The 12012-nt window shown below is 35.4% G+C and overlaps 1 protein-coding gene across 1 annotated transcript in view; it reads right to left on the bottom strand.

Annotated features, from left to right (window-relative positions):
• BMAL2 (basic helix-loop-helix ARNT like 2) overlaps nucleotides 1-12012 on the bottom strand; it is an 85499-nt gene that overhangs the window by 45493 nt on the left and 27994 nt on the right. The window contains exon 2 of the mRNA XM_024733217.1: nucleotides 1102-1252. Coding sequence (XP_024588985.1) covers nucleotides 1102-1252 — 151 coding nt within the window. The remainder of the gene's footprint in view (nucleotides 1-1101; nucleotides 1253-12012) is intronic.

Below are 12012 nucleotides of genomic sequence, written 5' to 3'. Positions count from 1 at the left end.
TACATTTACTGTGTCCTATTACTTCCACCAGATCAACCCCAGCCTTGGGGAGGTCATTAAAGAATATTTGGGACTGCAAGCTGCCTTAGGCAATAAAAATGAACCAGGAGATAGTAAGTATTCTCAACATTGATTGTATAATCTACTTGGCTTACTAAACAGGGAAAACAAGAGTTTTATTTGATTAAAGTCGCCACAGATAACCAAGGGTTGGTTGTTACACGAATGGTAAGTAAGGAAAGAAGCAAGTGGTGATTATTATTGTAAGCCAAACATGCAAGAAGATGTTCTCCTCAAAGTCAAGTATTTCAATTAGGAAGGCAAATATCTTCCTGTGACCATAAACGTTAAGCAAATTAACCTCCAGTTGACCTTCCTGGATACCTAATAACCTTCAGAGTTGGATCAGTCAATGACAGAGGTGGCAGCTGGGTGGATAAATAATTGACCCTATCCAAATTTTTAATTACCATGTAATTAAAAATAATGATTTAAAAAGTAGTCTTTTTCTAAAGAAGATGTGGTATATACAACAGAATATTACTCAGCTGTAAAAAACAATGAAATGATGCCTTGTGCAGCTACATGGATGGACCTACAGATTATCATACTAAGCGAAGTAAGTCAGGAAGAGAAAGATACCATATGATATCACTTACATGGGGAATCTAAAATATGACACAAATGAACTTATCTACGAAACAGAAATAGACTCACAGCCATTGAGAACAGACTTGTGGTTGCCAAGGAGGGGGAGGGGGAGGGTTGGATTGGGAGTTCGGGACTAGCAGATGCAAACTATTACATATAGAATGGATAAACAACAAGGTCCTACTGTATAGCACAGGGAACTATATTCAATATCCTGTGATAAACCATAATAGAAAAGAATATGAAAAAGAATATGTATGTATAACTGAATCACTTTGCTGTACACCAGAAACTAACAACATTGCAAATCAACTAAACTTCAATAAATAAATAAATAAATAAAAAGAAAGTAAAGGTTTTAATTTGTTTTTAAAAGAAAAAAAAAGTAATATTTTTCTTTCTTCCCTGGAGTCGAAGACTTCTTGGGGTTAGAGGAACAAATTCACTTACTGGGATGGGTCTGAATCACTCCCTTTTCGTTTTCTTGGAAACTCTGTCACATGTGGGCTGAAGGATCCAATAGTTGCTGGTTTTGTCCATGGGCTCAGATGACTGGAAACCATGGCAGCAATGCACTGGTTCCCTTCGATGAACACTTTACCTATGAGACATAAAGCACAATAAGGCATCTATTTGAAACACTGACTTTTACTTTATACATATCCATATCCCACATTTTAAATGGCTTTTTACTTTGATATTTTAAAATGTCAACTAAACAGCAACATAACATAGAATGAAAGACTAATCATGTACACCCAAATATTAGTTAGAAATGTATTGTCAGTCTATATTTTTAAGTTTATTTTCCCTATCTAATTGGAAAAAAATATATGGATATTGTAGGAAATATGAAAAACACAAAAGAGTAGAAAGGAAGGGGGAAAACCAAATCTCACCAACTAATATTACTATTTAGAATTACTTCCTTGCAGAATTTTTTCTACAGTTGTTATTATAGTAATTGAAGTCATAGTGTATACTCTGCATTATTTGCATATCATTGTGATAATAACTTTACAGTGTTATCACAAATTCTTTATAAATGATTCTAATGGCTGCATAATATACCATCGTGTAGCTGTGTGCTACTTAACCACTCTTCTATTGTTGGAATGTATATTTGGTTTTTTTTCACTATCATAAATATGTATGGTGCTTTTATCTATGTGTATAAAACTTTTTATCTACTGGTTATTTCTTTTCATCTTCTAGTTATTATTATTATTTTGGGGGGACAGCATCCCAGAAATGAGTTAACAAGGTTAAGGGACATGAATACTTTTAACCCTGAATTGCTAAATATGACAGTAAAATCCTTTTGGTCTAAACTGTAGTTTACTAAATGTTTTATAAAATGTAAAAATCAGAATCGCTGAACTAAAAATAACTTATAGTCTAAATGTAGGCCTCTCTGAATATATTTCTCATATTAAAATTGACCTAACAAGTTTAAACTCATTTGCACCTTATAACATAGACTGAAATATATAAGCAATATTTACAAGGAGAATGCAATACATCTTACAGTAAGAGTGGGAGCTTTTTAACACATCTCTAGCAGTAACTGATAAGAGTGAGCATTCAAAAATAATGATATAAGAAATCTGATCCACACAACAGACAAGCTTGATATGACAGACATATATAGACCACTATACCTAGCAGCTTCAAAATCCAGTGGTTTGTTTTGAGGTACCCGTGGGGCATTTATACTGGACAAAAAAGATTGATATTACACATGAAACATTTTCTGACTACAATGTAATTATGCTAGACACCATAAAAAGACTGAAATTTAATGAGCTAATAATTTATTTTATGAAATTAGGAAAAGAAGACTAAAATAAATCTAAAGAATTAGGAGAAAGTCATTAAAATAATACCAGAAATAATGAAATAGAATACAAATTAGTACAGATCAAAAAAGCTAAACATAGGTTCTTCCAAAACACTGGAAACTCTAATAACCTTATGGCAAGATTTTTCCAAAAAAAGGAAAGAGGGAATAAATGAATAAAGATAGGAATAAAGATGGGGTCATAATTTTAGATGCTCTAGAGATATAAAAGATAAATTCTCATGAATTTAGAAAAACATTATTCTAAAAATTTGAAAATTTAGATGAAATGGAAAAATTTGTAGGGAAGTTTTTTTTATTGAGGTATAGTCAATTCACAATATGTAATTGTGACACACTAATTGTGTTAGTTTCAGGTGTACAGCAAAGTGATTCGATTGTACATATATATAATATATGTACTTTTTCAGGTTCTTCTCCATTAGAGGTTATTACAAGATATTGAATATAGTTCCCTCTGCTATACAGTAAATCCTTGTTATTTATCTATTTTATATATAGAAGTGAGTATCTGTTAATCCCATACTTCTACTTTATCCCTCCTCCCACTTTGTCTTTGGTAACTATAAGTTTGTTTTCTATGTCTGTGAGTCTGTTTTGTAAATAAATTTATTTGTATTACTTTTAAGATTCTACATATAAATATATCATATATTTGTCCCTAGAGAACTTTAACTGACAGAAAATGAAGCAAAGAGAAATAAAAACCTGCATATTCCTATATTCTTTCTTACACATACTATCCCAATATATAGTAAACTCAACTCTTTTTATAAGGCTTATAGAAATTTGATATTAAAATTCAACAATGGCAATACAATAAAGGATAACTATAGGCCCATCTCATTCATGAACAAAGATACAAAAATCTTAACAAAATATTAGCAAACAAAATTCAGAAATGTATAAAGAGAATAACCCATCACGACCAAGACAGCTTTATCCCTGGAACACAAGACTGGTTTAATATTAGTAAATTAATGAATATAATTTACCACAATAGCAGCTTAGTGGAAAAATACGATTATCCTAATAGATTCAGAAATATTAACGAAGAAACACTGTAAGAATTCTTTTTACAATCAGAAACAAGATCTTGGGCTTCCCTGGTGGCGCAGTGGTTGAGAGTCCGCCTGCCGATGCAGGGGACATGGGTTCGCGCCCCGGTCCGGGAAGATCCCACATGCCGCAGAGCAGCTAGGCTGGTGAGCCATGGCCACTGAGCCTGCGCGTCCGGAGCCTATGCTCCACAACGGGAGAGGCCACAACAGTGAGAGGCCCGCGTACCGCAAAAAAAAAGAAACAAGATCTTTTATCAGTACCCCTTTCAACACTGTATTAGAAGAACTGCTAGTAGAATAAGGCAAGAAAACAATATATGAAGTATAAGAATTGGAAAGGAAGAAAAAAATTTGTCATTATTGGGAAATGACATGACTGAGAATACAAAAAACACAAAATAATCAACGTATAAATTATTAAAACTAGGGAGTGTATCAAGGTTGGCTGTTTGTAAAGTCAATATATAAAAATCAACTGCTTTTCTAATCACCAGCAACAAAGTATAAGAAAATGATATTTTAAAAAACATAATTTATAATAACTTCAAAAAATATATAGTACCTAAAGAATAAATGTATTTAGAATAAATGTATAACCTAATAAAAGTATACAAGGTCTTTCTGGAGAAAATTATAAAACTTTATTTAAAATACTGAAAAAGATTCAAATAAATGGAAACATACACCATGCTTATGGACTGGAGGTCTCAATATCAAAGATGTCAATTCTCCTAAAATAGATGTATAATTCCTCTCAAAATATTCTTTTTTTTGGTGGGACTTCACAAGCTGAATATAAAATGCACATAGAAGTGCCATGAGTTATGAACAGCTAAGGGAAATGTGGGAGAACTGGACCTCTCATATATTAAGACATTATAAAGCTATGGCAATTAAGACAGTGTGGTATTGGTGCGGAGATAGACCAAAGGAAAAGAACGGAGAGCCCAGACAGGTAAATATGGATATCTGCTAAATGTCAGAGATGGAATTTTCAGATCAATGTGAGGAGACCAGCTTTTTAATAAACAGTCCCGGGCCAACTGATTTTCTCTATGGAAAAGAATAAAACCAGATCCCCTACTGCCATATGCCAAATATAAAAACCAAACCAAATATAAACATTCAACTCAACTGGATTGAAGACCTAAATGTAAAAGGCCAAAATAAACAGAGAATACTCTGAAGGAGAAAGAATATCTCTGTTATTGGCGTAGAAAGAATTTCCCAAAACAAAAACTAAAAACAATAAAGGAAAAGACTGATCAATTCAATCTTCTTAAAATTAAGTTAACGTTGATCAAAAGACACTATAAAGAGAATAAAACCGCAAGTCACAAAACCGCAAGGAGAAGATGTTTGTTACACACATAAACAATAAAATGTTACCATGCAGACTGTATAAAGAATGCCTTTGCATCATTAAGAAAAAGACCAACACAAAAACCCAGCAGAAAACTGGATAAAAGACTTTAATGGGCACTTCATAAAAGAAATTCTAATTGTCAGTACAAAAATGAAAAGATACTCAACCTCATTAGTAATCAGGAAAATCCAAAGTAAACTATAGTCATAGACTATATACCCATCTAATGGCTACAAATGAAAAGTTTGATGATACCAAGTGTAAGTGAGAAAACAGAGCAATGGAAAGAGAAACGGAACACTCATGCTCTGTTGGTGGGAAAGTACATTGCTACAACACTTTGGAAACCTTTTTTGCATTACTTAATAAAGTAGAACACATGCAAATAATATGGTTTAGCATTTCACTTCTAAGTATATGGATATTTCTTAATATATCTTAAGAGATATGTACAAGAAATACATTCACAGCATTGCTTGCAGTTGAACAACAAAAAATAATGAGAACTGGAAACTATAATTTCCATCAACAGATGGATAAATTGCTTATTCGTTGAATGGAATACCAAGAATAGTAAAAATGAATAAAGTACTGATATAGTCAGCATGGATGAATCTCAAAATAATGATGCTAGGTAAAAAAAAAAAAAGTCACAGACAAAACAGTAGCATGTTTTTTAAAAAACTGTATAAAGTTCAAAAGCAGGTAAAACTAACTAATATGTTTTTACTGATATCTACATATGTTACCTCACTATATAGAAAAGAAAGGGAACAGCTAACACAGAAGTTAGAATTCTCTTTGGGAAAAGAAAGTGGGGTGCAATCAGTGAGGGATTAGATTTTTCTTGTTTGTAGACGTAGGCTTGTATAGCTATAAATTTCCCTCTTAGAACTGCTTTTGATGCATCCCATAGGTTTTGGATCATCGTGTTTTCATTGTCATTTGTCTCTAGGTATTTTTTTATTTCCTCTTTGATTTTTTCAGTGATTTCTTGGTTATTTAGTAACGTATTGTTTAGCCTCCATGTGTTTGTGTTTTTTACATTTTTTTCCCTGTAATTCATTTCTAATCTCATAAGCGTTGTGGTCAGAGAAGATGCTTGATATGATATGATTTCAATTTTCTTAAATTTACTGAGGCTTGATTTGTGACCCAAGATGTGATCTATGCTGGAGAATGTTCTGCACGCACTTGAGAAGGAAGTATAATCTGCTGTTTTTGGGTGGAATGTCCTATAAATATCAATTAAATCTATCTGGTCTATTATGTCATTTAAAGCTTCTGTTTCCTTATTTATTTTCATTTTGGATATCTGTCCATTGGTGTAAGTGAGGTGTTAAAAGTCCCCCACTATTATTGTGTTACTGTCAATTTCCTGTTTTATAGGTGTCAGCAGTTACCTTATGTATTGAGGTGCTCCTATGTTGGGTGCATATATATTTATAATTGTTATATCTTTTTCTTGGATTGATCTCTTGATCATTATGTAGTGTCCTTCTTGTCTCTTGTAACATTCTTTAAAGTCTATTTTATCTGATATGAGTATTGCTACTCCAGCTTTCTTTTGATTTCCATTTGCATGGAATATCTTTTTCCATCCCCTCACTTTCAGTCTGTATGTGTCCCTAGGTCTGAAGTGGGTCTCTTGTAGACAGCATATATATGGTTCTTGTTTTTGTACCCATTCAGCAAGCCTGTGTCATTTGATTGGAGCATTTAATACATTCACGTTTAAGGTAATTATTGATATGTATGTTCCTATTACCATTTTCTTAATTGTTTTGGGTTTTTGTAGGTCCTTTTCTTCTCTTGTGTTTCCCACTTAGAGAAGTTCCTTTAGCATTTGTTGTAGAGCTGGTTTGGTGGTGCTGAATTCTCTTAGTTTTTGCTTGTCTGTAAAGCTTTTGATTTCTCCAGTGAATCTGAATGTGATTCTTGCAGGGTAGAGTAATCTTGGTTGTACGTTCTTCCCTTTCATCACTTTAAGTATATCATGCCACTCCCTTCTGGCTTGTAGAGTTTCTGCTGAGAAATCAGCTGTTATCCTTATGGGAGTTCCCTTGTATGTTATTTGTCATTTTTCCCTTGCTGCTTTCAATAATTTTTCTTTGTCTTTAATTTTTGCCAATTTGATTACTGTGTGTCTCAGCGTGTTTCTCCTTGGGTTTATCCTGTATGGCACTCGCTGCACTTTCTGGACTTGGGTGGCTATTTCCTTTCCCGTGTTAGGGAAGTTTTCGACTATAATGTCTTCAAATATTTCTTCGGGTCCTTTCTCTCTCTCATCTCCTTCTGGGACCCCTATAATGCGAATGTTGTTGCGTTTAATGTTGTCCCAGGGGTCTCTTAGGCTGTCTTCATTTCTTTTCATTCTTTTTTCTTTATTCTGTTCCGCAGCAGTGAATTCCACCATTCTGTCTTCCAGGTCACTTATCCGTTCTTCTGCCTCAGTTATTCTGCTATTCATTCCTTCTAGTGTAGTTTTCATTTCATTTATTGTATTGATCATCTCTGTTTGTTTGTTCTTTAATTCTTCTAGGTCTTTGTTAAATATTTCTTGCATCTTCTCGATCTTTGCCTCCATTCTTTTTCCGAGGTCCTGGATCATGTTCACTATCATTATTCTGAATTCTTTTTCTGGAAGGTTGCCTATCTCCACTTCATTTAGTTGTTTTTCTGGGGTTTTATCTTGTTCCTTCATCTGGTACATAGCACTCTGCCTTTTCATCTTGTCTATCTTTCTGTGAATGTGGTTTTTGTTCCACAGGCGGCAGGATTGTAGTTCCTCTTGCATCTGCTGTCTGCCCTCCATACAGGTACTTCTACGGAATTCATGTTCTACTTCTTAACCTAGGTGTGGGTGCACAGAGAATTGTTTTGTTTTCATCCTTTAAACTACATATGTAATTTTTACAGTCCTCTGTAGGTATAATGGATCTCACCATAAAGAAGGGAGGAGAATAATTTTACCAATGATCATTGGGAATGAAGTTTCTAATTTACTATATCCCAAGACTTTTAGGCCTGGACTCTCTTCATGGGACCAATTCGGGACCATCAGATACCACATGAGATTAATGATGGTTTCAGCCCCTAGGCTTCGTTCTAATGTACTTTGAATGGCAGAACACCATCTGTCTCCAGAGAAAAATGTGGGGAAATTTATTAGATTAAATAGCAGATCAATAGGAAAAATTCACTATGTAATATTAGACCCCTCCCATTTCCCTCCCACCCCCCAACACAGACTCAAGCAGGCACACTCTTTCCCTCACATAAGTTCAAAACAGAAATAAAATGACCCCTTTTTGACTCTCATTCTAGAAGTCATGATCTCCACGTTTTAATCCTTATTTTTTATTAACCTTGAAAATAAGAAATGGACTATCTTTAGGCAGGCAGAATAATACACTTCTTTTCATGAAATCAAATCTGAATCACCTAAGGGGCTTATTTTTATATTCCTTAATGGGTGGGGGAGGATTGCCCCATAATTAGCTATGTTCCATCATGAAGCTATGTCAGTAGAAGTGTATTCAAAACAGGGCTTTCTGTAAACAAAAGGAAAAGATGGGTTAATGGGACTACGTAGTTCTGGAAGAAAGGATCTGTTCCTTGGAAACAATTCATGTAGGGGATTTTTATTTGTTAGGTGACTCACAATTTAAAGAGTAAAGCTTTCTTTTTAACCTTCCAGTTTACTTTACTTTCAGCCTCCACATATACTTATGTAGAAGATGAGATCATGTGTTGAGAACTGAAATTTAACTCTGCTTTTATATAACTCATTTCGGAGGTATGATTTAACACTTTGGTATTGTCTTTCCTCGCCAAATTGGGTCACTTCTCAATGGCGAAAGTAATTTGTGTTATTTAACACTCAGTAAAATAACGCAGAATTTAGATTGAAAAAATATATTGTGATTATCTTTTACAAAGGAAGTTTGTGGTTTTATTTAAAATGAGATCCACAGTAAATCTCGCTCCACTCTACGTGCATCTCCCTGGTGACGGTAATCAATCTATCTAACAATATTTTAAAGTATTTAGTATCAAACTCCTCAAGCATGGAAATAAATTGTGGGATATGAGCTGCTGCTTAGGAGCCATAAGCAGGGGAGACCAAGTAGCCACGTGGCTTAGGCCCATAGTTACAAAGCGGTTCAACTTTAAAATTTGACATTATGCTTGAGAGAATATATTTACACACATACATATACATGTGCATACACATTTGATTCACAGAGGTGCAGTGGCAGGATGGAAAAAATATACTTCTCTAAAAACAAAAAATTTTGTCCCATTACTTAGTTTCTTTGCCAGTGTGCTGCATGTTAAAATTTAAATTATTCCATGAATAATTTTTGTTGTTAAAAACCATTTTTTCAATGTAAACATTTAAATGACTTCCTTAAAAAATCGAAGTGGCCTTTGCTTCTTACCTTCTGAGAGTCTATGCTCACAAAATCTTTTTAATCTGGTCTACACATGTAAGCTGAGGCACCTGGTGGTCTACTGTCTAGGATTCGACGCTTTCACACTATAAACTGGTGGGTTTTTTTCCTTTGGACAAGTCATTTAACATATCTGAGCCTGTTTCTTTAATACAGAAGTAATTTCCTGCAAACATCATGGTTTCTTTTGGGAATCAAATAATGTATTTGAAATCTGTTTGAAAGCCAAAAGTTTAATGATGCTAAGTAACTAGTCTAGCGAAATTTGAGTCCAGTGTTTTTGTTTTGTTTTACTTTTTGTTTTCCAAAGAAAAAAATTTTTTAAATTGAAGTATAGCTGATAGAGGGACTTCCCTGGTGGTGCAGTGGTTAAGAATCCACCTGCCAATGCAGAGGACACAGGTTCAATACCTGGTCTGGGAAGATCACACATGCTGCGGAACAACTGAGCCCAGGTGCCACAACTACTGAGCCTGCACTCTAGAGCCCATGCGCCACAACTACTGAAGCCCAAGGGACCTAGAGCCCGAGCGCCGCAACTACTGAGCCTGCAGGCTGCAACTACTGAAGCCCACGCACCTAAAGCCTGTGTTCCGCAACAAGAGAAGCCACCGCAGTGAGAAGCCTGTGCACCACAACGAAGAGTAGCCCCTGCTCGCTGCAACTAGAGAAAAGCCCGCGTGCAGCAACGAAGGCCCAATGCAGCCAAAAATAAATTAAAAAAAAAAAGTACAGTTGATGTACAGTATTACATAAGTTACAGGTGTACAATATAGTGATTCACAATTTTTAAAGGTTATATTCCATCTCTAGTTATTATAAAATATTGGCAATATTCCCTGTGTTGTACAATATACCATTGTAGCTTATTTTATACATAATACTTTGTATCTCTAAATCCTCTACTCCTATAGTGCCCCTCCCCCCACTCCCCTCTCCCTACTGGTAACCACTAGTTTGTTCTCTATATCTGTGAGTCTGCATTTTTTTAGGTTACATTCACTAGTTTGTTCTATTTTTTTGGTTCCACATAAGTGATATCATATGATATTTGTCTTTCTCTGTCTGACTTATTTCACTTAGCATAATACCCTCCAAGTCTATCCATGTTGCTGCAAATGGTAAAACTTCATTCTTTTTTATGGCTGAGTAGTAGTCCATTGTGTGTGTGTGTGTGTGTGTGTGTGTGTGTGTGTGTGTGTGTGTGTATCATATCTTCTTTATCCATTCATCTCTTGATGTACATTTAGGTTGCTTCCGTATCTTGATAATTGTAAAGAATGCTTCTATGAACACTGGAGTGCATGTATCTTTTTGAATTAGTGTTTTCTGTTTTTTTCCAGACAAATACCCAGGAGTGGGGAATTCCCTGGCAGTCCAGTGGTTAAGACTCCATGCTCTTCACTGCCAAGGGCCCAGGTTCAATCCCTGGTTGGGGAACTAAAATCCCATAAACTGTGTGGCACGGCCAAAAAAAAAAAACAAACCCAAGAGTGGAATTGCTGGTTCATATGATAGTTCAATTTTTAGCTTTTTGCAAAACCTCCATACTATATTCCACAGTGGCTGTACCAATTTACATTCCCACCAATAGTGTACAAGGGTCCCCTTTTCTCCCCATCCTTGGCAACACTTGTTACTTGTGGTAGTTTTAATGATAGCCATTCTGACAGGTGTGAGGTGATATCTCATTGTGGTTTTGATTTGCATTTCCCAGATGATTAGCAATGTTGAGCATCTTTCCATGTGCCTGTTGGCCATCTGCATGTCCTCTTTGGAAAAAATGTCTATTCAGTTCTTCTGCCAATTTTTTAATCTGGTTGTTTGTTTTTTTTATGTTGAGTTGTATGAGCTATTTAGATATGTTGAATATTAACCCCTTATCAGTCATATCATTTGCAAATATCTTCTCCCATTCAGTAGGTTGTCTTTTTGCTTTGTTGATGGTTTCCTTTGCTGGGCTAAAGTTTTTAAGTTTAACTAGGTCCCACTTGTTTATTTTTGCTTTTATTTTCTTTGCTTTCGGAGCCAGATCCAAAAAAACTGCTACAATTTATGTCAAAGAGTGTTCTGCCTATGTTCTCTTATAGGAATTTTATGATTTCCAGTCTTACACTTAGGTGTAAGGTCCCACTTTTTTTTTTTTTTTTTGCAGTACGCGGGCCTCTCGCTGTCATGGCCTCTGCCGTTGCGGAGCACAGACTCCGGGCACGCAGGTTCAGTGGACATGGCTCATGGGCCCAGCTGCTCCGCAGCATGTGGGATCCTCCCGGACCGGGGCACGAACCCGTGTCCCCTGCATCAGCAGGCGGACTCTCAACCACTGCGCCACCAGGGGAGCCCTAATTTCATTCTTTTACAAGTAGCTGTCCAGTCTTCCCAGCACCACTTATTGAAGAGACTGTCTTTTCTCCATTGTATATTCTTGCCTCCTTTGTCATAGATTTACAATAAGTGTGTGGGTTTATTTCTGGGCTCTCTTTTCTGTTCCAATGATCTATGTGTCTGTTTTTGTACCAGTGCCATACTATTTTGAATACTGTAGCTTTGTAGTATAGTCTGAAGACAGGGAGTGTGATTTCTCCACCTCTGTTCTCTTTTCTAAAGACTGTTTTG

This window comes from Neophocaena asiaeorientalis, unplaced genomic scaffold (assembly GCF_003031525.2).
Source record: "Neophocaena asiaeorientalis asiaeorientalis breed wild unplaced genomic scaffold, Neophocaena_asiaeorientalis_V1.1 scaffold150, whole genome shotgun sequence".
Classification (NCBI taxonomy): Eukaryota; Metazoa; Chordata; class Mammalia; order Artiodactyla; family Phocoenidae; genus Neophocaena; species Neophocaena asiaeorientalis.
The sequence above is the reverse complement of the archived record's forward strand: the minus strand, read 5'-3'. Positions and strand labels throughout refer to the sequence as shown.